Source organism: Bufo bufo, chromosome 1, assembly GCF_905171765.1.
Source record: "Bufo bufo chromosome 1, aBufBuf1.1, whole genome shotgun sequence".
NCBI lineage: Eukaryota > Metazoa > Chordata > Amphibia > Anura > Bufonidae > Bufo > Bufo bufo.
This window is the reverse complement of record NC_053389.1, coordinates 229,251,985-229,276,713: the sequence shown is the minus strand read 5'-3', so window position 1 is coordinate 229,276,713 and position 24,729 is coordinate 229,251,985. Positions and strand designations below refer to the sequence as shown.

Here is a 24,729-nt window from a genome sequence, read left to right as displayed (position 1 = left end):
CACCGAACTGTTTAACCACCTCCGGACCGCCTAACGCAGGATCGCGTTCCGGAGGTGGCAGCGCTGCGCACAGTCACGCATATACGCGTCATCTCGCGAGACGCGAGACTTCCTGTGAACGCGCGCACACAGGCGCGCGCGCTCACAGGAACGGAAGGTAAGAGAGTTGATCTCCAGCCTGCCAGCGGCGATCGTTCGCTGGCAGGCTGGAGATGTGTTTTTTTTAACCCCTAACAGGTATATTAGACGCTGTTTTGATAACAGCGTCTAATATACCTGCTACCTGGTCCTCTGGTGGTCCCCTTTGTTTGGATCGACCACCAGAGGACACAGGTAGCTCAGTAAAGTAGCACCAAGCACCACTACACTACACTACACCCCCCCCCCCCCCGTCACTTATTAACCCCTTATTAGCCCCTGATCACCCCTAATCACCCCTGATCACCCCTGATCACCCCATATAGACTCCCTGATCACCCCCCTGTCATTGATTACCCCCCTGTCATTGATCAACCCCCTGTAAAGCTCCATTCAGACGTCCGCATGATTTTTACGGATCCACTGATAGATGGATCGGATCCATTTTTTGCAGCCCACCTCGGCTGCAAAAAAGTGTCACACATCTGGTATCTCCGTAATCGGGAGAAGTTGGGGAATGTGTTTTGGGGTGTCATTTTACATATACCCATGCTGGGTGAGAGAAATATCTTGGCAAAAGACAACTTTTCCCATTTTTTTATACAAAGTTGGCATTTGACCAAGATATTTATCTCACCCAGCATGGGTATATGTAAAAAGACACCCCAAAACACATTCCTCAACTTCTCCTGAATACAGAGATACCAGATGTGTGACACTTTTTTGCAGCCTAGGTGGGCAAAGGGGCCCACATTCCAAAGAGCACCTTTCGGATTTCACAGGTCATTTACCTACTTACCACACATTTGGGCCCCTAGAATGCCAGGGCAGTATAACTACCCCACAAGTGACCCCATTTTGGAAAGAAGAGACCCCAAGGTATTCGCTGATGGGCATAGTGAGTTCATGGAAGTTTTTATTTTTTGTCACAAGTTTGTGGAATATGAGACTTTGTATGAAAAAAAAAAAAAAAAAAAAAAATCATCATTTTCCACTAACTTGTGACAAAAAATAAAAAATTCTAGGAACTCGCCATGCCCCTCACGGAATACCTTGGGGTGTCTTCTTTCCAAAATGGGGTCACTTGTGGGGTAGTTATACTGCCCTGGTATTCTAGGGGCCCAAATGTGTGGTAAGGAGTTTGAAATCAAATTCAGGAAAAAATGAGGAGTGAAATCCGAAAGGTGCTCTTTGGAATATGGGCCCCTTTGCCCACCTAGGCTGCAAAAAAGTGTCACACATCTGGTATCCCCGTACTCAGGAGAAGTTGAGGAATGTGTTTTGGGGTGTCTTTTTACATATACCCATGCTGGGTGAGATAAATATCTTGGTCAAATGACAACTTTGTATAAAAAAATGGGAAAAGTTGTCTTTTGCCAAGATATTTCTCTCACCCAGCATGGGTATATATAAAATGACACCCCAAAACACATTCCCCACCTTCTCCTGAGTACGGAGATACCAGATGTGTGACACTTTTTTGCAGCCTAGGTGGGCAAAGGGGCCCATATTCCAAAGAGCACCTTTCGGATTTCACAGGTCATTTTTTACAGAATTTGATTTCAAACTCCTTACCACACATTTGGGCCCCTAGAATGCCAGGGCAGTATAACTACCCCACAAGTGACCCCATTTTGGAAAGAAGAGACCCCAAGGTATTCGCTGATGGGCATAGTGAGTTCATAGAACTTTTTATTTTTTGTCACAAGTTAGTGGAATATGAGACTTTGTAAGAAAAAAAAAAAAAAAAAAATCATCATTTTCCGCTAACTTGTGACAAAAAATAAAAAGTTCTATGAACTCACTATGCCCATCAGCGAATACCTTAGGGTGTGTACTTTCAGAAATGGGGTCATTTGTGGGGTGTTTGTACTGTCTGGGCATTGTAGAACCTCAGGAAACATGACAGGTGCTCAGAAAGTCAGAGCTGCTTCAAAAAGCGGAAATTCACATTTTTGTACCATAGTTTGTAAACGCTATAACTTTTACCCAAACCATTTTTTTTTTACCCAAACATTTTTTTTTTATCAAAGACATGTAGAACTATAAATTTAGAGCAAAATTTCTATATGGATGTCGTTTTTTTTGCAAAATTTTACAACTGAAAGTGAAAAATGTCATTTTTTTGCAAAAAAATCGTTAAATTTCGATTAATAACAAAAAAAGTAAAAATGTCAGCAGCAATGAAATACCACCAAATGAAAGCTCTATTAGTGAGAAGAAAAGGAGGTAAAATTCATTTGGGTGGTAAGTTGCATGACCGAGCAATAAACGGTGAAAGTAGTGTAGGTCAGAAGTGTAAAAAGTGGCCTGGTCTTTCAGGGTGTTTAAGCACTGGGGGCTGAGGTGGTTAAAGGGCTTCTGTCACCCCACTAAACTCATTTTTTTTTTTTGTGTACTTATAATCCCTATTCTGCCATATTGCCATACATTATGTTATTAATAATTTTCGTTCAGTAGATTTAGCAAAAAACTTACTTTTATGATATGCTAATTACCTTTCTACCAGCAAGTAGGGCGTCTACTTGCTGGTAGCAGCTGCAGAAAACCGCCCCCTCCTCTTGTTGATTGACAGGGCCAGCCGCGATCTCCTCCTCCGGCCAGCCCTGTCAGCATTTCAAAAATCGCGCGCCTGTGTTGATTCGGCGCAGGCGCTCTGAGATAAGGAGGCTCGCCTCCTCAGCACTCCCTCAGTGCGCCTGCGCCGATGACGTCTTCTCTTTCAGTGACGTCATCGGCGCAAGCGCACTGAGGGAGTGCTGAGGAGGCGAGCCTCCTTATCTCAGAGCACCTGCGCCGAATCAACACAGGCGCGCGATTTTTGAAATGCTGACAGGGCTGGCCGGAGGAGGAGATCGCGGCTGGCCCTGTCAATCAACAGAAGGAGGGGGCGGTTTTCTGCGGCTGCTACCAGCAAGTAGACACCCTACTTGCTGGTAGAAAGGTAATTAGCATATCATAAAAGTACGTTTTTTGCTAAATCTACTGAACGAAAATGATTAATAACATAATGTATGGCAATATGGCAGGATAGGGATTATAAGTACACACAAAAAAAAAAAATGAGTTTAGTGGGGTGACAGAAGCCCTTTAAGTTAAAGACTTTGTGATTGCCTCTATACAGCGTCCGCTAGCCTGTCTACCAGAGCAAAACCTCACAATAACTACTGTGAAGGGGGCACATATCTGGACATAACTACTGTGAAGTGGGCACATATCTGGGCATAATTAATGTGAAGGGGGCACATATCTGGACATAACTATTGTGAAGGGGGATAATATCTAGGCATAGCTACTGTGAAGGGGGCACATATCTGGGCATAACTACTGTGAGGGGGCACATATCTGGACATAACTACTGTGAAGTGGGCACATATCTGGGCATAGATACTGTGAAGGGGGCACATATCTGGACATAACTACTGTGATTGGGGCACATATCTGGACATAACTACTGTGAGGGGCACATATCTGTACATAACTACTGTGAAGGGGACACATATATGTACATAACTACTGTGAAGTGGGCACATATCTGGGCATAACTACTCTGAAGGGGGCACATATCTGGACATAACTATTGTGAAGGGGGCACATATCTGGCATAGCTACTGTGAAGGAAGCACATATTTGGGCATAACTACTGTGAAGGGGGCACATATCTGGGCATAGCTACTGTGAAGAGGGCACATATCTGGCATAGCTACTGTGAGGGGGCACATAACTGGGCATAACTACTGTGAAGGGGCACTTATCTGGGCATAGCTACTGTGAAGGGGCACATATTTGTGCATAACTATTGTGAAGGGGCACATATCTGGGCATAGGTACTGTGAAGGAGGCATATATCTGGCATAGCTACTGTGAGGGGGCACATATCTGGGCATAACTACTGTGAAGGGGGCACATTTCTGGGCATAGCTACTGTGAAGGGGCACATATCTGGGCATAACTAATGTGCAGGGGGCACATATCTGGGCATAGCTACTGTGAAGGGGGCACATATCTTGGCATAACTGCGGTGAAGTGTGCATCTCTGGGCATAACTACTGTGAAGGGGGCACATATCTGGACATAACTATTGTGAAGGGGGCACATATCTGGACATAACTACTGTTAGAGGCACATATGTGGGCATAACTACTGTGAAGGGATCACATATCTGGACATAACAATTGTGAGGGGGCACATATCTGGCATATCTACTGTGAAGGGGGCACATATTTGGGCATAACTACTGTGAAGGGGGCACATATCTGGGCATAGCTACTGTGAAGGGGCACATATCTGGCATAGCTACTATGGGGGGGGAAGATATCTGGGCATAACTACTGTAAAGGGGGCACATATCTGGGCATAGCTACTGTGAAGGAGGCACATATCTGGGCATAACTACTGTGCAGGGGGGACATATCTGGGCATAGATACTGTGAAGGGGGCACATATCTGGGCATAACTGCTGTGAAGGGGGTATCTCTGGACATAGCCACTGTGAAATGGGCACAGATCTGGGTCTTAACTGCTGTAAAGGGGCGCTTATCTGGGCATAAGTGCTGTGAAGGGGGCACATATCTTGGCATAAGTGCTGTGAAAGCGGCACATATCTTGGAATAACTGCTGTGAAGTGGGCATCTCTGGGCATAACTACTGTGAAGGGGCACATCTGGGCATAGCTACTGTGAAGGGGGCACAGTGTGGGGATTACAACTATGTGCAAGTACAAAGGGGGAATAATTACTATGTGGGGGCATTAAGGGGACTGGGTGGGTATGCTTTGGGCAGAGTTAGAGGCGTGACCTAGTATGAAAAATATATATATACATATTGTAAACATATTGACCCATATTAACAAGATGTTTTTTATTTGCACGTATATGTTTATATTTGTATGCGTGGTTTTGGTGGGGGGGCCCAGGTACATACCTTACACAGGGGCCCTCAGCTGTCTGTGTCTGCCCCTGGACATGACCATAATAAAATTCTCATATACTCTACACATAAAACACTACTGCCCCCAACATAACCTGAATATTGGAACTGAGTATAACACCATTCTCATATACTCAATACCTAGAACACTACAACCTCCAAGATGACCTGAACTTGGACATGACATAATACAATTCTCATATACACTACACCTAGAACACTACAACCCCCAACATGACCTGAACACTGATTCTGACTATAATACTGAACACCGGATCTGGCGATAATACTGTTCTTGTATATTCAATACCTAGAACACTACAACCTCCAAGATGACCTGAACCAGTACATGACCATCATACAATTCATATATTCTGCACTTACAATTCTACAACCCCCCCCCCCCCCCCCCCCACATGACCTGAGCACTGGCCCTGACCATAATACTGTTCTCAAATACTCAATACACTACAACTCCCAACATGACCCAAACTTGGACATGACCATGATACAATTCTCATATACTCAACACATAGAACACTGCAATCCTCATCATGACCTGAACATGGACAAGACCATAATACAATTCTTATATACTCTACACATAGAACACTACAACTCCCAACATGGCCTGAACCTGTACATGACCATAATACAGTTCACCTATACTCTACACTTAGAACACTTCAATCCCCATCATGACCTAAACCTGGAGATGACCATAATAAAGTTCTCATATACTCTACACTTAGAACACTACAACCCCCATCATGACCTGAACATGGCCCAACATGACCACAATTGTATTACACTCTAGCTATAGAACATTAAACCTTTTCAACTGACAACCTAATCAGCTGTGTTTCTAAGTGGTGAAGAACTAAAATACAAAGAATGTTAGAAAACTGTAGAACGTTCCAAATTGGAACTTCCAATACACAGTTATGGGCCATAAATACAACCCATTATAAATAAATGCCAATGAAATAAATGACAATTGAATGATTAATGATGTCTTGGCAATGTCACATGATCTACAAAAAAATGGAGCCAAATAATATAAGCTCTTAATCACTGCACCATCCTCCCATCATAATCTATGAGGTTCTGACATGTGTCCTTCTACAGGTGCCAAGTCCAGTTTATGCCAGTCTGTCATTTCCTGATGTGATCATGTAATGCACTAGCCATTTTGGGAAGACTGTGACCCACCTCTACTGGCCATAGTGGAGAGCGGCTATAAAGAGTCTAACTTTCTCTTTGTGTGTAGGAACTGTAGATGCCCCAATGACATCTGTCCTGGTTACTGCTGGTCTTGTGCTTATAAACAGCAGCCAATCTCAATGAACAAAGCTGCAGTGTAAAGAATGGGAGGATTGCACCTTGAGCCTATGATGAGATATCAGACCCCAATCAACCATTCAATTAAGCCGGAGGTCAACCTTTTAGGGAAGGAGGTGTGTGCAGATGGGAGGGGTGTCCCTCTCCTGCAATACACGGACATTCTTAATTTCTCCTGTGGGGGCGCTGCAGAGATATTGAGCACTTGCTGCCAGTGCCTCACAGATTACAGCGTATCACTGGGGCTCTCAGTAGCTTTACTAACATCAATCACACTTTTGAGAACATCAACTCTTAAAGGTTTTTTTATCACCTCATCATTTATCATTTGTGGAATATTGCTAGGATATGCCACAAAGGTCAAAAATCGGCGAACGCTGGCTTGGCTATTTCCGGCAGACCCATAGCGGTGAATAGAGAGTTGGCCACACTTACATGGGCGCTCTCCATTCACTGTAATGGGACTTCTGAAAATAATTCTGGCGTTCTTTGGGGACCGCGCATGCATGGTCCACTCTCCTTCACTTTGAGGGCCCATCCTGGAAATAGGTGCGGGTCCAGGGGCGTGGCTATAGGGAAGCAGTGGAAGCATATGTTTTGGGGCCTGAACTCAGAAGGGACCCATCCAGGAGGAGGACTAAAAGATTTCATTGTCTGGGCCCCTCAACAGTATTACGGTATACAATGACATTACATACAGTGACTTGTAGGAAACAGACAGAGCGGCTGCCAGGCCTCCTCGGAAAGAGCGATCTTGACTATATTGGATTGAGGGTTGCACGAGTGGAGGGGGTGGCCAAAAAGTTGCTGAGAGGGGGGCCCATTCAAAAATTTGCTGTGGGGTCCAGTCATATGTAGTTACGCTACTGTGGGGGTCACACCTCTGGAAAACCGTAAAAAGGCGTATGGGTGGTCACTAAGGGGTTAATGGGGGGAATGTATGATGAGGGTAATATTTTCAAAATCTCCAGCTTATTGTAATAAGGCTATATAACATAGCCTGACACGATGGTGACCTATTTGATATTTATATATTTTTATAGATATGTATATGAGGGATCTACACAGTTATGAAATCTGGATCGTTTTGAATATAAATGCAACAAAAAATGCAACAAAGACGCATCAATACCGCATAAGCGGTTACTTTATATTTGGTGTATCTTTGATATATACAATCCAGATCTATACATATCTAATGAAAACTATGGAAAGGAGTATGGAGGATATTTTGGTGTATCTAATATTGATTCATTCGAAGAGATCCCAATATTGAGATCCACCACAGATTTTGAGGAGAACCCAATCCATTTCAGAATTTGAGGAATTCTTGGCTCATTTCCAAGATGGATTAATTACTGAAGTCCTCTATAAAAGGAGAGACATTAGGGAGGGGAGGTCAACCACTGAGGAAGGGGCCACTAAGAGCCCCGAAACGCGTCTGGTACTGGACCCCCCGACTGGACCTAAGGACCACCAACCTTTGCAGCTTCGCCCCTTCTTGGAGAAAATAAATTGAAGGTGGAACGCATATCTGCAGAGCTGTGGACTACAAAGATACTACTGGCGCCAGTAAGTGAGGAACTTTGATTGTTCAATTGAAAAACAGCTTGTTGAAAACTCTCTGTGAAACCTACTAGGAGTTATCAAAGACTATTCCATTGTGAAGTTGTGGCTCACACGTACAAGCGAAGATCATACCCTGACTATTACGCGGGACGCCGCGGATTGCTGATCTGAGCCGCCTAAGTACATTTATTATGTGAGTAGACTATAATACAACTGACACATTATCCATTTGGAAATTAACGCTGTTACTTTGAACTGTGCGAATATTTGAATTCAGGACTATTCGTCTCTGTAAAAGATCTCAGGATATCGGATCAACTATTTCATCCGTCCTTTTTGTATATGGCACACTTCTGATATTGGACTGAACATTCGGATAGTTTTGGACTGTTTTCGTCCTCCATATATGCGGATTATTGGTCATATGCGAATTACTGATCATATCTGACTTTTATATATATCAAATAGGTCCTTTTACCATTGTGTTACAGTGATTATATTTATATTTTAGATACTATTATTGATGTGTATGAATGTGTGTTAGAATATGTGTTTTTAATATTATAATAATTGATTCTAATTAATAAAGCACCACGGCTACTAGATATAGTGAGTGCCCAGCCCTTTTCTTTTGTATAATTTTTTGCTTGTTAGATTGGGTGAATCTGCGGGCTGTGAGCACCCATCCGGGTTTTTCCATACAGTAGTGCGACCCATTATCTGTGAATTAATATTTGAAGTCAGTTTTGCTGGAGTCTGCATTGCATGTTGTTTGTTAAATCTGGCACATCTTTAAACCTAATACTTTTGTCTACAGTAGATATGTTCCGCCAGTTTTTCTACTTGAATTTTTGTTCATGGTGATAATTCTGGCGTGAAACGAATTAACATAGCTAAGCATGCTACTTTCCCGAACAGGAGTGATTGGTGTAAAAATGCTAAAAAGTCACAACTTTTTTTGTTGTTGCAAGGAACCCCAAAAAGATTCACATTTTGCAACTTTTTGGAAGTGCAGGGTATGATAAATCCCCTTCAATGGAGGTCATTTATCAAAGGCCGTCATTTCAACACTGGTCTTCGATATCCCTGCGTCGCTGGAGGGTGCTCCTAATTTAGAAAGTCCTCATAAATTAAGCGTATCCTCCAGCAATCCATGCACCTAGATCGAAATCTACTCCAACTCATAACTGGAGTAGATTTCAACAATCATTTACGCCAGAAAATTGCTGCAAATGATAGTAAATGTGTTGGGGTTGATGACCCCACCCACACAATACCCCTGGCCCGCTCCTTTTTCAGAAAGTGGGGAAGGCGGTGTAGAAACTCCACTTGAGCATCATTTTGTTTCAAAGCTAGTTTCTGGCATAATTGGGCACAGTAAATGACCCCCAACATATTTACATTTTTTAAGGTAAGGTATTAAAGGGGTTGTATGATGGCATAATGTTGATGATCTATCCTTAGGATAGATAATCAATATCAGAAATCCAGGCGATCAGGTGTTTGAAGGGGTCGTAGTACTTACACTGTGTCCCTTGTAGGGCCGGTACAATGTAATTACAATACATTCATTGGAATGATACTTCAACGCTGCTACAAATAAGACGACATCGGCGATAGGTCATCAATATCAGATCGGCAGGGGTTCCAGGAATCAGCCCCCTGCCGATGGATAGGTCATCAATATTATGCCTTTAAAGGGGTTCTCCGGGAATAAATTAAAATGGTCCCCAGCAACCTCTTCTAGAATGTGAGCGGGACTGGTTGCAACCACTTGCAGAGATGCCTAAGTGTGGGGGGCGAAGCCCGACTACACAGCTCCACAATAGATGGGAATGACGTGGTCCTGTCTATGATATGCCATCATGGCTGAGCAGCCTGACAGGCAAACTCATCAATACGTAGCATATGTAAGTGGCAGAGCATAGCATGGAGTGAGGGCATGCCCCCTCGCCCTCCTAGGCAGCTCTGCAAGTGGTGGCAACTAGTTCTGCTTATATTGTAGGACAGATTGCTGGCGGCCATTTAAAATAATTTCCTTTAAGTTCTACTTCAGTCAGCTCGCTAAGCCCCACTCTCAGCTTAGCAGTGCAGTTTGGGCACTTCTGCTACAGCTCTACCTCTGCCAAGGGCCCCTCTTCTCCCTGTACTCAACCTTCTGCACAGACGCTATGTCCACTCCTTTAGTTGTGGCCGGAAGGGGGCCTCCTGATCTCTGGGGTCCTAAGCATTGCTTGGTTTGTGTGGTGGTCAAGTCTGCCTCTGTGTGGCCCATGGTCGAAGAGGGCTCAGCAGTGAAATGCTTGCCCTCCCTGTCATAAGACTTGCATAGCAACTGTCATAGCTGTCACTAGTTAGAGATCATTGCATAGAGATTTCTATTCTCACTGAGTTCAATGCTAGCTGTATATACATTTGTAATTAGCTCCCCCTAGTGGCGGCTGCAGGCAGCTGGAATTATATAATTCATTTAAGTAGCTCTAAATAGCGTTTTTGGCCACGACACCGGATGCGTGATGGAAGATTGCACTTTCACTATGCTACATTGAAGCATAGTTAAAGTGAATGGAGTCATGTTGCTGTAACTGTGACAATACAGTTGCAAAAAATTCAGCGAGTCGCAACGCGCTTCCGTTCATTTTCACTATGCTGCAATGAAAGTGCCATCCACGGTTGTGCAACGTATGGCGGCCCTGACTACCATGAAGCCCTAGCCTACCTCAGAAAACCAGATCTGCTCTATACAAGCATATCATAAAATGACAGCTCAGACTTACTGACCTGCTAACAGAATTGTGAATATTCATTTCCCTCAGCTTTTAATGCCCAGTGGTGCACATGAAAGTGCATCTGTCAGCAGACTTGTACCTATGAAACTTGCTGACCTGTTACATGTGCGCTTGGCAGCTGAAGACATCCGTGTTGGTCCCATGTTCATATGTGACGGCATTGCTGAGAAAAAAAATGATGTTTTAATATATGGAAATTAGCCTCTAGGAGCAACGGGGGCGTTGCCATTACACCTAGAGGCTCAGCTCTCACTGCAACTGCCGCATCCTCTGCATTTTGATTGACAGGACAGGTCAGCCAAGCTACAAATCTGCTGACAGATGCCCTTTAAATTTTGCAAAGGGCACTGTTCTAAAATACTTAGTTACTTATTTAATATTAATTTGAACAGTTATATCCATCCTCAACAATTTATGAGGTAGACAGTCTGGACTCCATATTGCCTGCACTGATACACTGTAACAAACTATCAGAGATATCTGAGTGGCTGATGGGTTTGCCTAGACTGGATACAGTTGTAATAAAGCCTCCCGCTTGTGAGAAATATTAGGTCTGCACTGTTTTTCAGCCTATGGATGTAAACAAGAATTCTCCCATCCAAACTGGAGATCCCCTTTAAGAGCAGAGGCAGCTGATAAGCCCACAGAGCATACAGAGATCAGCGGGTGCAGTGGTCAGTGAGACAGATGCCATGTGGAGGCCTCGCAGAAGCTGGTAATATCCTCACCCTCACATCGCACATCATGAAAATGAAGCCACAGATTATCCCGGCCACTCACTGCGACATCTGCACAGCTGACACAGCTTATCCACACGCAGGGATTACTGTACGAGCCCTCTGTCCTCGAAAGAGAGGCAGATCCCAAAATTTGGCAAGAAACTATCACAGAATCCTGGATGGAACACATCACTACTTAGAAGAACAGACTGCGCCTGGTGGAGCTATAAGGGGGCAGGGGAACCATTCTTATCGGGTGCCAAGGGCCCCTCTACCACATAGTGCTACACAGAGCACACAGGAGTTGGGACCCAGGGACTGAGATTATATTGGGGTCTGCAAGCTTAAGTGCTCAGTGGACCCAGATGCCACCATATTGCCAGGGCAATCACCTACTGTATATGGAGCTTCATGAGATTATAATGAATTTCTCCTGTCTGAGAGTTGCACCTCCCCCACCCCACCATTGGCCCCCTGATGCAATTGCACCCTCTGTACCCGGTCATTTTTCCCCCACTTTTCTTCATATTAATAAAACTTTAACTGTTTTTACATTTTCATTCCTATATAGGAGCCTATTAGGAATTAAGATGCCCATAAACCTTGTTCCACCGACAGCTATTTTTCCCAACCCTCCATACACATAGACCAGGGGTCGTCAACATTCTGCACTCCAGCTGCTGTGAAACTACAACTCCCAGCTTGCACACTGTTCTTGTAACTCCCATAGAAGTGAAAGGAGGATTCTGGGATTTGTAGTTTCAGAACAGCTGGCGTGCAAAAGGTTGCTGATCCCTGACTTAGGCACTCGTTTTTGCTGAGCATGTATGTATTTTCACTGGAGAGAAAACCACAGCCAGACACCGCTTACATTCAGGCAGAGAAAAAGGATTGGGCATTAAAAGTCAAACTGCCCGATACTTCTCTTTTCTGACTTCATCTGTCGGAGGAGCTCTGCGTACACATTAGGCCTCATGCACACAACCATATGTATTTTTTGCAGTCCGCAAAACACAGTTGATGTCTGTGTGATGTCTGTGTTGTATCTGTTCTCCCGTTGACTTCAATGGGTCCGTGGACCACCAAAATCAAGACATGTTCTACCTTTTGTGGAACGGACATATGGATGCGGAAAGCACACAGATGATCCTATAATGCTGACCATGGACCCACTGAAGTCAATGGGTATGCAAAAAAATTGATGCAACACAGACACCATCCATATTTTGCAAATTCGCGTTTTGCAGGCCGCAAAATACATATGGTTGTCTGCATGAGGCCTCTTAGACTGTCAGACGGTTCTCAAGAAACTGCAGGCTCAACTGACAGATGCCTACCTTGACTTACAAGAAGGCTTGTACAAGACACAGCCCTGGGGAATCTTATCAGGTCCTGGGCTGCTTCCATGATCTACCACCAATCACCACTACAAGATGGATGATCGCAGCGTTCTGGGTTTTCTCCGATTCCAGCAGTCATGGTGGAAGCAGGGCTGTGTACTACAGCCACATTCCTGACGCTGTTCTTACTGGTACCCTAGTAATACCAACCATATTGTCACATTGAAAATGCACGACGTGGGTGAGGAAGAGGTTAAAATAATAATAATAATAATAATAATCCATAGATGTTAAAGGGATTGTCATATCAAAAAATAAAAAATAAAAAATACTGTCCTTATGCCCTATTTGGTCTCTGCCGGGAAATATTTCTAGCTTGCATTGTTTTCCAGTGCTCTGGGTACAGCCTGCAGTGTAAAGAACAGAGGTCTTAATTCTGGCTACATTGTGCCAGATACAGAGACATAATAAGCATGGACTGACAGTACAACAGAACGATCGATGCTTGTTTAAAGAGCCCTTACACTAACCAATTTAAACTGTCTGGGGGATGAATGATAGTTACTACGATTGTTCATCCCCATACACTTTACATTAAAGACCCTATGAGCATTTTCTCATTTGTTTGCTGTAAAATCATTGGCTCATGTAAAAGGATATATATACTCACTATATCTCCTCTAGTCTATACTATATATAATAGCCAGTTACATAATATTATATTCGGCCAGTCGTAGATGACCCTGCCCATCATGTGCCCTGAGGGGAGTTCATGGCCTACTTTGGGCAGTTGCAAGCGTTCCAGTGGCATTACCTTTTTGGCTGTCATACATCATTTCCCCCACTGAGGCACTGCAGCAGTCAGGTGTCCACAATGTGCCATGAAGCCCTCTTCTTATAAGCAGCCATGTTTTTTTTCATACATAAAGAAAGCATAATTAACAACCTTAGGCCTCCTGCACACGACCGTATGGCTTTTTCAGTGTTTTGCGGTCCGTTTTTCACGGATCCTTTGTTCCATTTTTTGTTTCAGTAGTGTTTCCGTTTCTGTTCCGTTTTTCCGTTCCATTTTTCCATATGGCATATACAGTATACAGTAATTACATAGAAAAAATTGGGCTGGGCATAACATTTTCAATAGATGGTTCCGCAAAAATGGAACGGATATGGAAGACATACGGAGTACATTCCGTATGTGTTCCGTTTTTTTTTGCGACCCATTGACTTGAATGGAGCCACGGAACGTGATTTGCGGGCAATAATAGGACATGTTCCATCTTTCAACGGAACGGAAAAACGGAAATATGGAAACGGAATAGGTTCCCTATACGGAACGCAAAAAACTGCCCATAAACGGGAAAAAAACAATTGTGTGCAGGAGGCCTTAGAGACACATGGCTCTAGCCATAACTATAAGAACCAATATGAAAACCTCCATGCTTTACACTGCAGCCCATATCCAGAGAACTGGAAAATCTAGCAAAAGAGCAATGATACTTCTAAAAGAACTAGAGATGAATCTAAAGGATGTTATCAGTGGGGGGAAGAGGGTCCACAGGTATTAAAGGTGCAGAAGAATTCCAGCAAACACCATGCCCCCCCCCCCCCTTACCCCATCAGTTTTATTTTTTTAAGGTTATTAGTCAGGTGGGGTTTGGGGACAATATCATTTTCCGACCTGTTTCAAAACTGCGTCGGGAAATGAAGAAGAACGTGTGTTAGGTGTTCCTGAAATTTTGAAGCTGAAGAGGTAGATACCACCTTGTCTTGGTATAGAGGGGCCACATCCGCATGGAGGTGGTGGTAGTCTCTCCTGTGCTTACTCACTTATTCACTATTCACCTGGGGATGCTTGCACTAGTGAACACGTGCTTGTGTGTGTGTGCTTGACTGAGATTTAACTGTGAGCTCTGTGGGGTAAAGGATCATTCTAAGATGTAGCAGAGCTGAGTTGGTCATTTAAGTCTCTGTGATCTTGCATGATGATACCTCGTTGAGTATAAAGATAACCTACAAGAATCCAGAAGCGTTGTGCCCAATGATAACCAAATGATAAATTCAGCTCTGCTACATCTGACTAGTATCTGTGAAAGACTATGCTCTCCTACTGATAAATTCAGCTTTGCTACTTAACTAGGCTAGCTATGTTTGTCAGTGCTCAGTGCTGCTACTTCAGAGAAACTCGGCACTGCTACATCTAATAAGCGAAATACTGCAATTCATCTGTACTGTGTATTGTCAGTGTATAAATAATGGATGGTCAATAAATTGGGGGTAAGGGACTCCTCTCGGAGACACTCCAGTGCCGCCAAGGTGAGTGCCCAGTCCATGCAGCGCCAAATGTATAGGAAGGTAAATGTACTCACACACTGAAATGATAGATGAAGCAGCGCCAACCGCTGGGTCTTTCCAGGAAGTTATAGATATCGCCCTGCATGCTGGTGCGGGTCAGGTAGTGTCGGTAGAAACACTTGCGGGAGTATTCTGCATGGATTTCCTTGGCACCCCCAGTCTGGTTGCTCACCTGAAACGTGGGGTCTTGAGCAGAGCAGGGGGTCCTAGAGCCATTGTTTAATGGGGGGTCTGAGCTGAGGGCCACAGATGAGTAATGCATGGGGTCCGGAGCAGGGGGGGCTGTGTAGCGGCTGTAGAGGGGGAGCCCCCTGCACTCCCCCGAATTGCACGACATGCCGCAGACTGCTAGTGATCAATATTTTACATCCTCAGTGCCGGTGTTAGATTGCAAGCTCCCGTGGGACCTGATCCCTCTTATCAGTGTACTGCTCAGAGTCACCGCAGACAGGATCACAGCTGTGTCACCCGGTGTCACCTGCCGTCAACCGCTGTCAGTCATGGCTGTGGAACAAGGAGAACAACAGAAGGTCAAGGAACGTGTCAGCGCGGCGCTCGGTGACAATCCTGCGCAAATCCAACATCATAGAATAAAACTTTCTGAAACGAATAGACTTTGTATTTCACTTCTTCCCCATTTCCAAGATAACTGCTTGCTGCCAGTGAACTGGAACACTCAACCTGTTCTCACAGCTGAGGGTTTGTTGCAATTGTATCCAGCCTAGATAATCCTCTGAGTCGCACAGCCCGGCCTGGAGGCTGATACATTGTACCTGTAACCAAGTATCAGGACAGGAGGGAGATCTGTGCTGCCCTGTCTAGACTGGATACACCTGAAACTCATCCTCAGCCTAACGTTCCAGTTCAGTGACAACAAGCAGAGATCTGGCATGGCAGCCAGTTTTGTGGCATTTCCTCTGCAGACTAATGCATGTTACATTCAATGCAATTCATTGTCAGCCTGGCATATTAGGAAATGAGGGGTCCGCAGTGCTCAAACTCACTACCTCTGCAGAACATTGCTCCATACATCAAATGAAACTCCACCTATTACAAAACAGCAGGTAGGTATATAGGTATTGATCAATGGGGCACACGAAAGGTCTGCAGAACATTGCGCCGATCAATGCGCACACGAAAGGTTCTGCAGAACACTGCACTGTACACTCTGCGGCAGAGAAAAGCCTGTGGTGTGATGCCCCCTGCTCAGAGACCCCCTATGGCCAGAATAATCGGGGTTTGCTGGGGAGTATTGGTGAGAACGTTCACCATTCCATGCAGATTTTAAACAGATATAGTCTGGTGCCAGTTTGGGGAGGGCATGGGCCACTATTTAACCCCTTCCCCCTCCACCACTACAACTGCCCCAATACTGAATAAAACTGCCACTACCCCATAAATGCTACATGGCTCTGCAGAGCATTGCACTGTGGCGTCTGTATATGCATTACCTGCTGGACAGTGCCCTCTGCGCTGTGTCTTCACTGATCCCTGTAGTTCGCTGCCATTAATCCTATTTTTTTAACCTAGGAGAGCGAGGATCACGACTCCCTTCACCTTCCCCCAGTTTTATCAGTGTGGGTTCCCAGTGTCCTCGCTCCAGGCTTTGACTCTGTCCCCTCCCCTTGCCCAGTGACTGTCACTCCCCATCCATCCTGCAGAGAATGGCAATAGACACCCTACCAGCACCTCAGGCAGAACATCACCTGTGCATCCATTGTCCCGCTGTAAGGCGGGATTAGGCAACCTGTGGCACCCCTGGTATCGGCGAACCACAAGTTCCAGCAGTGGCAGTGAGGGACAGGTTATGGGAGGAGGTGACAGGTGACATGCACGATCAACAAACTCCACTGTAAAAATACATCGGATTGTATGGGAACTCTGCAGAGCATTGCACAGTGGCAGAGTGGCAGTGCCCAGCAGAGCATCAGATTGCAGGCTGTCACAATCTAAAACGACATCTTTTCCTACAGGTATCATCTGAGCTTGTAAGGTTGCAGATGCAGAGTAATGTAAGAAGCTAGATGTCACCTGTCATTAGCTGCCATGGAAGGAATCACTACCTGCAACAGGGGAAATTGCCTTTCCTGGGTGATCAGCTCTTGTGGGCAGAGATCATACGTGACACCCCCTCTGCATCATGTGAGATTAGTGAAAGGGCACATGGAGATTAGGGGGAGGTGACTATCTCCACAATATCTGCAAAGATCAAGACTGATTCAGGGTGGCACAGGCCAGAAGAACCCATGGCTGCCCGTCATACAGGCTACATCTACATACTATACTGAGCAACGGTGCATATCCTTTTATATACTTATGTTGCATGCACCCTGAGCTATATCATAGCTTAAACTGCAATCACATCCAAAGCTGCATTCAAAATTCTCTTACATCTGCAGGATTTCACATCTTCTCCTGGTCCTGCTGGTTCAGTGTCTATGCGCTGCATGCTGTTTGTGTTTTCGCTACTCAGTCATAGAAGGCTGATGCGGTCTGTGTAGCGATAAATATCATTGGGAATGCAGCTTTGCATGTGACTAGAGTGTAAAAAAGAACTATAGAACTGGTGCATGGAAAATAAATGTTTTCACACTATGCGGGATTTTATCTAGGCTTTAAAGCGTTTTTTTTCCGTTTTAAAATAAAAAAAATTAAAACAGGAGCAAATGTTATTAAAAGAAATATGGTACTCACCTCTGCAATCCTCCACCGATCCAGCCCAAAAGCTCTGGGGGTCCCTCCTGTCTCGGGTTATAAGTACCAATTAGTGTCCTTAGTAGTCAAGTGCCATGCTACTAGCGTCATCGCTCCCATCAGAAACTGGCAAACAACAGAAATGGGAATACAGCTTTGGTTGTGACTGGAGTATAAGACAAAATGTAACACGTGATACAGTAATGCAAAATATAGGCAAAATTACTCAAACTGATGGCAGAAAACAGTTGTGCACACAAGAGGGGCTACCCCGTCCTTCATCCTTCTCATATAGCAGCTGCATAGGCTGCCTATATCCTGGGGCTAGGGGCTCACACATCCTATAAATGGGGCTAGTTTCATTGCTTATGGGGTCACATTCATGGCCTTCTTATGAGGCAAGACTTCTGATTGGCCTATAAGACCCCCCCATTCTCTTTACTATAGGTTTCAGGGCCGGACAGCTCCGTTTGCACTACACGTCTGTTGTACTGACATCTAGTGGCCAATGTGAAAACTGCAATACTTGATAAATATTTTTTTGTTAGAATTTTTGCCAGGACACTAAATATTCCACATTGTGTAGTCCTTCATCTTCTTGGATGTATTAGAGGTCAGCAGCGGATTCTCCACATGAAGCAAATCGTCCTGTAACCATTAAACCGCCTGGTACAAAGAGCAATCGGGGGGAACCTGAACCCCTGCGCTGGGTATAATTAGTCATAGGCCCTGGGGACTGTTTATAGTGTCATTGTGCTGATGAAAGGCGAGGTACGGTGTGAGGCTGCTGTGTGACCGGGCGGATCAGGTGTCTGTTCCCAGGGCATGGATATTATATGAAATTCTTGTGTCACCTGAGGCTCAGTCAATTACTCTAAGTGTGCTGTCATTGTATTATGTGTGGGCACAACGCAGGCGGTGAGGAGGGGCACTCCGGTAGCAGGAGGGGGGCACCCGTATACTGTGAATGTGTTACGGAGGTGCCAGCTAACAGTCATTATCACTGGAGTTAACCATTCCATATGCTACTGAAGACAAACTTATCCACGTTATTCAAATCTGCTTCTCATGGTCAGTACTGCGGTTTATACTCCAGTCACATCCAAAGCTGCATTCCAATGGAATTAAAATGTTTAGTCACTATTAAGAGTAAAATTCCAGTAATGTGGCATTTGATAATCCAGATATGCTGATAACCCCGCATCCAGTTTTGATAGTGATGGACTATAGGACTGTATATGCGCGATGTATTGTATTTATTATATGAAAGGTGAATTCCACTGGAAAGGTTGGAAAATAACGAGCCCACAAATAATTGATGTGGCCCTCATCTGATATATGAAAACAAAGAGTCTGAGAAAGCACCCTGACGTTATCTTATATCTATCCTGAGCGTCGTCTGCTATCTGGTGTCAGCGCGATATCTCATATCATTCCACATAACTGTTCCCTGGCTCCAGACCTTTCTTTAATCTGATTGGCAGAAATCCCTCAGGTTATAAAAAGGGGAATCTATTATAAAGCTTTTCTATAGTTACTTCTCTAAAGAGCAACCCCCTCCTGTGTATCTAATCCTCTTGTGTAATACTGTATGCTGAGCTGCTGTATCTAAATATATCAAGTGTGATATCTGCTGAGCTCACGTATGGTGCTGTCTGCAGAGCCACCATATCTATGTTTAGCCTCTGTGATACTGTCTACTAACCTGATGTATCTAAGCTTACGTGTGACACTGTCTACTGAGCCACTGTATCCAAGTCTATCATGTGTCATGCTGTATGGTGAGCCAGTGTACTTATGCTAATCATGTGTGATACTGTCTGCTGGCCTAATGTATATAAACGTATAATGTGTTATACTGTCTACTGAGCATCTGTATCTAAGCCTACCATGTGTGATATTAAGCGCTGTATCTAAGCATATAATGTGTGACGCTGCCTGCTGAGATGATGTATCTAATGTGTGATACTGTCTGCTTAGGCTAGTGTGCAGAGTGATCCGTCGCCGGAACTGCCTGCCGGATACGGAAAAACGTATGCCAACTGATGGCATTTGTAAGACAGTCTTAAAAATGCCTGATCAGTCTAAAAAAAATGCATTGTAATGCCGGATCTGTCTTTCTGGTGTCATCCGGCAAAACGGATCCGGCATTTACTTTTTTCACCTTTTTTTCAGTCTGTGCATGCAGAGACCGGAAGGACGGATCCGGCACTAATACATTCCTATGGAAAAAAATGCTGGATCCGGCATTCAGGCAAGTCTTCAGTTTTTTTTGCCAGAGATAAAACCGTAGCATGCTGCTGTTTTCTCTTTTGCCTGATCAGTCAAAAAGACTGAACTGAAGACATCCTGATGCATCCTGAACGGATTGCTCTCCATTCAGAATGCATGGGGATATGCCTGATCAGTTCTTTTCCGGTATAGAGCCTCTGTGACGGAACTCAGTGCCGGAAAAGAGAAACGCAAGTGTGAAAGTACACTAAGAAAGCTGATATATTTAAGGCTAGTTTCACACTTGCGGCAGGACGGATCCGACATGCTGTTCACTATAATGGGGACGGGGGCGGAGCTCCGGCGCAGCACGGCGAAAGCCGCCGGACTAAAAAACCTGACATGCAGTAATTTTAGTCCGGCGGCTTTTGCCGTGCACCGCCGGAGCTCCGCCCCCGTCCCCATTATAGTCAATGGGGACGGAACGGCGGCCCAGGGGGCACGGCGAAATAGCCGCAGGACGGATCCGACATGGTCAACAGCATGTCAGATCCGTCCTGCCGCAAGTGTGAAAGTACCCTTAGCCTATCATGTGTGATACTGTCTGTTGAGCTGATGTATCTAAGCTTGTCATGTGTGATACTGTCTGCTGAGCTGATGTATCTAAGCCTATCATGTGTGATACTGTCTGTTGAGCTGATGTATCTAAGCTTGTCATGTGTGATACTGTCTGCTGAGCTTATGTATCTAAGCCTATCATGTGTGATACTGTCTGTTGAGCTGATGTATCTAAGCTTGTCATGTGTGATATTGTCTGCTAAGATGATGTATCTAGGCCTATCATGTGTGATATTGTTTAAGCTGCTGCATCTAAGCCTATCAAGTGATACTGTCTGCTGAGCTTATGTATCTAAGCTTCTCATGTGTGATACTGTCTGCTTAGCTGATGTATCTAAGCTTCTCATGTGTGATATTGTAGGCTAAGCTGATGTATCGAAGCCTATCATGCGTGATATTGTTTAAGCAGCGGTATCTAAGCCTATGATGTTATACTGTTTGCTGAGCTGATGTATCTAAGCCTATCATGTGTGATACTGTCTGTTGAGCTGATGTATATAACCCTATCACATGTGATACTGTATGTTGAGCTGATATATCTCATCCTATTATGTGTGATACAGTCTCCTGAGCTGATGTATCTAAGCATAGCATGTAGGATACTGTCTGCTGACAGTATCTTCCCCTTACTTTGGGTTGACGAATATTTCTGCACCTATTAAAAGGGATGTCCTGTTCAGTGTCGGACTGGGGTGTCTAGAGTCCACCAGTAAAATGTATTTTGGCGGCCCACCGTACGGATACATTTAAATATTACCTGTTCACACAGCAGCAAGATGCTCCCAGAAGACTGAATATGGGGGTCCCTGCAGCATTCTGAGCAGGTAGGTCCTGGGGAAAAGAGGGCACTGGCCGCTTTCCTCTACACCTAGAAGTCACCTCAGCTCTCTGATTGTGTCTAAACGGGAGTTTCTTTAATAATATATCAAGTTTTTTTTATATGAACATAGGCTGATGGAGGTGCTGTACACTGAATATATGTATGTAGTGCAGTAAGTCTACTGTGTTATGTGCCAGGGGGTGGGAGACCAGGGGCCCACCGGGGGATTCACCTGTACCGCTGTGGGCCAGCCCAAGCCTGGCCCTGTTCATAATTATTATGATCCAAAAGTTATAACTATTATAGTGGAAACTATAACTATATATTAACTATTTCCACTGCGTCACCATCAGGTCAAAGTGAGAAGTGCAGTGGAAAAATTGCTTGTCCCAAGAATTTGAAGAATGTGAAGCTCCCCCATAAAGTTCACATCTTGACCTCACCTGGAGGGATGAACTCTTTGGATCGTGGACTTGATGACAATACACACTTCATGTCCACTCAGATTTCCTCGGTGCTGATGAAAGGGGCTGATACACTGACACCAACGAGACGGCAGCTGCGACCTTTCTGGTAATTTCTCAGAATATCACATGCAACAAAGGTTATATTCACGAGATGTAATCACTGATCCAGAATGTTATGTCATCGGGACAAAAATCAGAACGGTCCCCTTTCCTGGTGCTGGGGGTGTGTGTAGAGGTCCTAAAATAAATATCTATCATGCCTGATCTGCCATAAATGTCTGCTCTGAGGGGTCCAAGGACTGGGCAGAGTGAGCCTCCAGACCTGGCTGGTGGTGTGTGCTTCTAGAAGACCAAGAGAAAAGGCTGGTCCTTCACGTGTCCCTGCTTTGGTTCTAATTTAACCGAATTTCTTCTTTCTCTGAAATCCATTTTTTGTTCATTGTTAGATTAGAACCATGGGTGCTCGCCTGTTCACATCCCAAATCTCAGACAGTGTCCAGTGTGCGCCTACTGTCAGGACATCGGAGCTTCTATTTCCCAAAAGGTGCGCAGAGGTGAGATGAGGCTGGGGTGCTCCCAGAATTAGAGATGAATTAATTCATCCCGAATCGCTATATATCAGGTATACACAAGCACTTTGCCTAATCATATTCTTCCCACTTGGTGGCCCAATCTCAATGTGAAGGTTTAAAAATTAACCCTTTCCCGACCGCCAAAATGAAATTTCATTTTTGGCCGGGCATTAATGTCCTTGACTGGTGGTAATACCAGTCGCGGACTTTTAACCATTCAGATGCAGTAGTCATCCGGGAGGGGATCGGGGGAGCCGGAGCGTGTATGCAGCAGCCCCTGTCCCCCTGTGTGATGGTACCAGAGATGGTTCACAGTATAGAGGCAGGAAAACCTTCCTCAAAGCAATAAAATTGAGGGATCCACAACTGGGATGACCATAATCCCATGTGAATCCCTCGATAAGGTCCGGGATCCCTCCCTACTATGAACCTAATAGTATTTTGCTTTTAAAATTATTGGGGTTAAAACCAGATGCCGAACACGGTGGATAGATCAAATATGGCTGGTGGATTGTTGCACCAACACTGTCCCTAGCGCATGAGCACTTGCCACATTTTTTTCTATGATCAGCTCACAGGACACTGGTGGAGACCGCGTGGGATGAGGGTTTTATAGGACTGTGACATCACAGGGAATAGGCACCTATGGATTGGTTGGCTGCATAACATTATTGGTGATCTTGCATTCCCGGGCTTCTTTCTTTCAATTTGTAACATGCAGCCGCCATTTTCAGAAAACCTGATTCGTTACCACGAAGTGCGAGGAAATTCGGCTTTGTTGCGAATCAACGTTTTCCTAAACTTCTAACCGAATTCCGCTTCGAATGCTTAGCTCACTACCCAGCATATTTGGGAGACTCACGAAAAAAAGGAGACATCTCAGATCTCCGAAAGAACAGACCATTCTTGTGGGTTCACTGGTGGATCAGAAGGCAGCAAGGCCTGGTAGCTCCTGTGTTCTTCCTTATGCTGTATGGGGGCACTGTGGTTGTCACTGTCCCTACTATTGAGGCATTGTGATTGTTACTGTTATGGAGGCACTGTGGCTGTCCATTTATCGGGGGCCTCATGCTGTCAAGTTAGGTAGAAGATGATGGCGCAATCAATAGTGAAACTTCCCAGTAGTATGTGCTGAGCTACTTGACCAAAACATGAACTGGAATTAGTGATGTGTGAGGAGGACTATGACATAGTGGGAATAACGGAAACATGGGTGGACGATGGTTATGACTGGGCGGTTAATGTACAGGGTTACCGTCTGTTTAGAAAGGATCGCCAAAACCGGAGAGGGGGAGGGGTTTGCCTTTATGTAAAGTCTTGTCTAAAGCCCACAGTCCGAGAAGATATAAGTGAGGGACATGAACATGTGGAGTCACTGTGGGTAAAGATACATGGAGGAAAAAACAATAATAAAATACTAATAGGAGTTTATTATAAACCACCTAATATACCAGAGTCCACAGAAAATCTACTACTAAGGGTCCATTGACACGTCCGTATGTGTTTTGCGGATCCGGAATTTGCGGATCCGCAAAACACGGACACCGGCAATGTGCATTCCGCATTTTGCGGACCCCGCACATCGCCGACACTCTCATAGAAAATGCCTTTTCTTGTCCGCAATTGCACACAAAAAAAAACATGTTCTATTTTTTTGCAAAACGGAAGTGCGGATTCGCAAATGCGGATGCGGACAGGACATTCCAACCCCTTTGAAAATGAATATGTCCGCACCTGTTCCGCAAAATTGCGGAACGGATGCAGACCCATTTTGCGGACGTGTGAATGAACCCTAAACGAAATAGACGAGGCGGCAAATCATAATGAGGTCGTTATTATGGGGGACTTCAACTACCCAGATATAGACTGGGAAACTGAATCTTGTATATCTCATAAGGGAAACAGGTTCTTGGCAATAACCAAAGACAATTACCTCTCCCAACTGGTTAAGGACCCGACTAGAGGGACAGCCATACTGGACTTAGTATTAACCAATAGACCTGACAGAACAACAGACGTGCAGGTTGGGGGACACCCGGGAAATAGTGACCATAAAGTAATAACCTTCCAACTGTCATTCAAAAGAGCGTTTTTTCAGGGAGGTACAAAAATACCAAACTTCCAAAAAGCTAAATTTGACCAGCTAAGAGAGGCCATTGGCCTCATTAAC

General features: G+C 44.7%; 1 protein-coding gene across 1 annotated transcript in view; it reads right to left on the bottom strand.

The window, feature by feature from the left end:
* Positions 1-15,514, bottom strand: part of LOC120986936 (potassium voltage-gated channel subfamily KQT member 1-like) — a 111,860-nt gene extending 96,346 nt beyond the window's left edge. The window contains exon 1 of the mRNA XM_040415622.1: positions 15,192-15,514. Within this exon, the coding sequence (XP_040271556.1) occupies positions 15,192-15,514 (323 nt within the window). The remainder of the gene's footprint in view (positions 1-15,191) is intronic.
* Between the last annotated feature and the right edge of the window lie 9,215 nt (positions 15,515-24,729).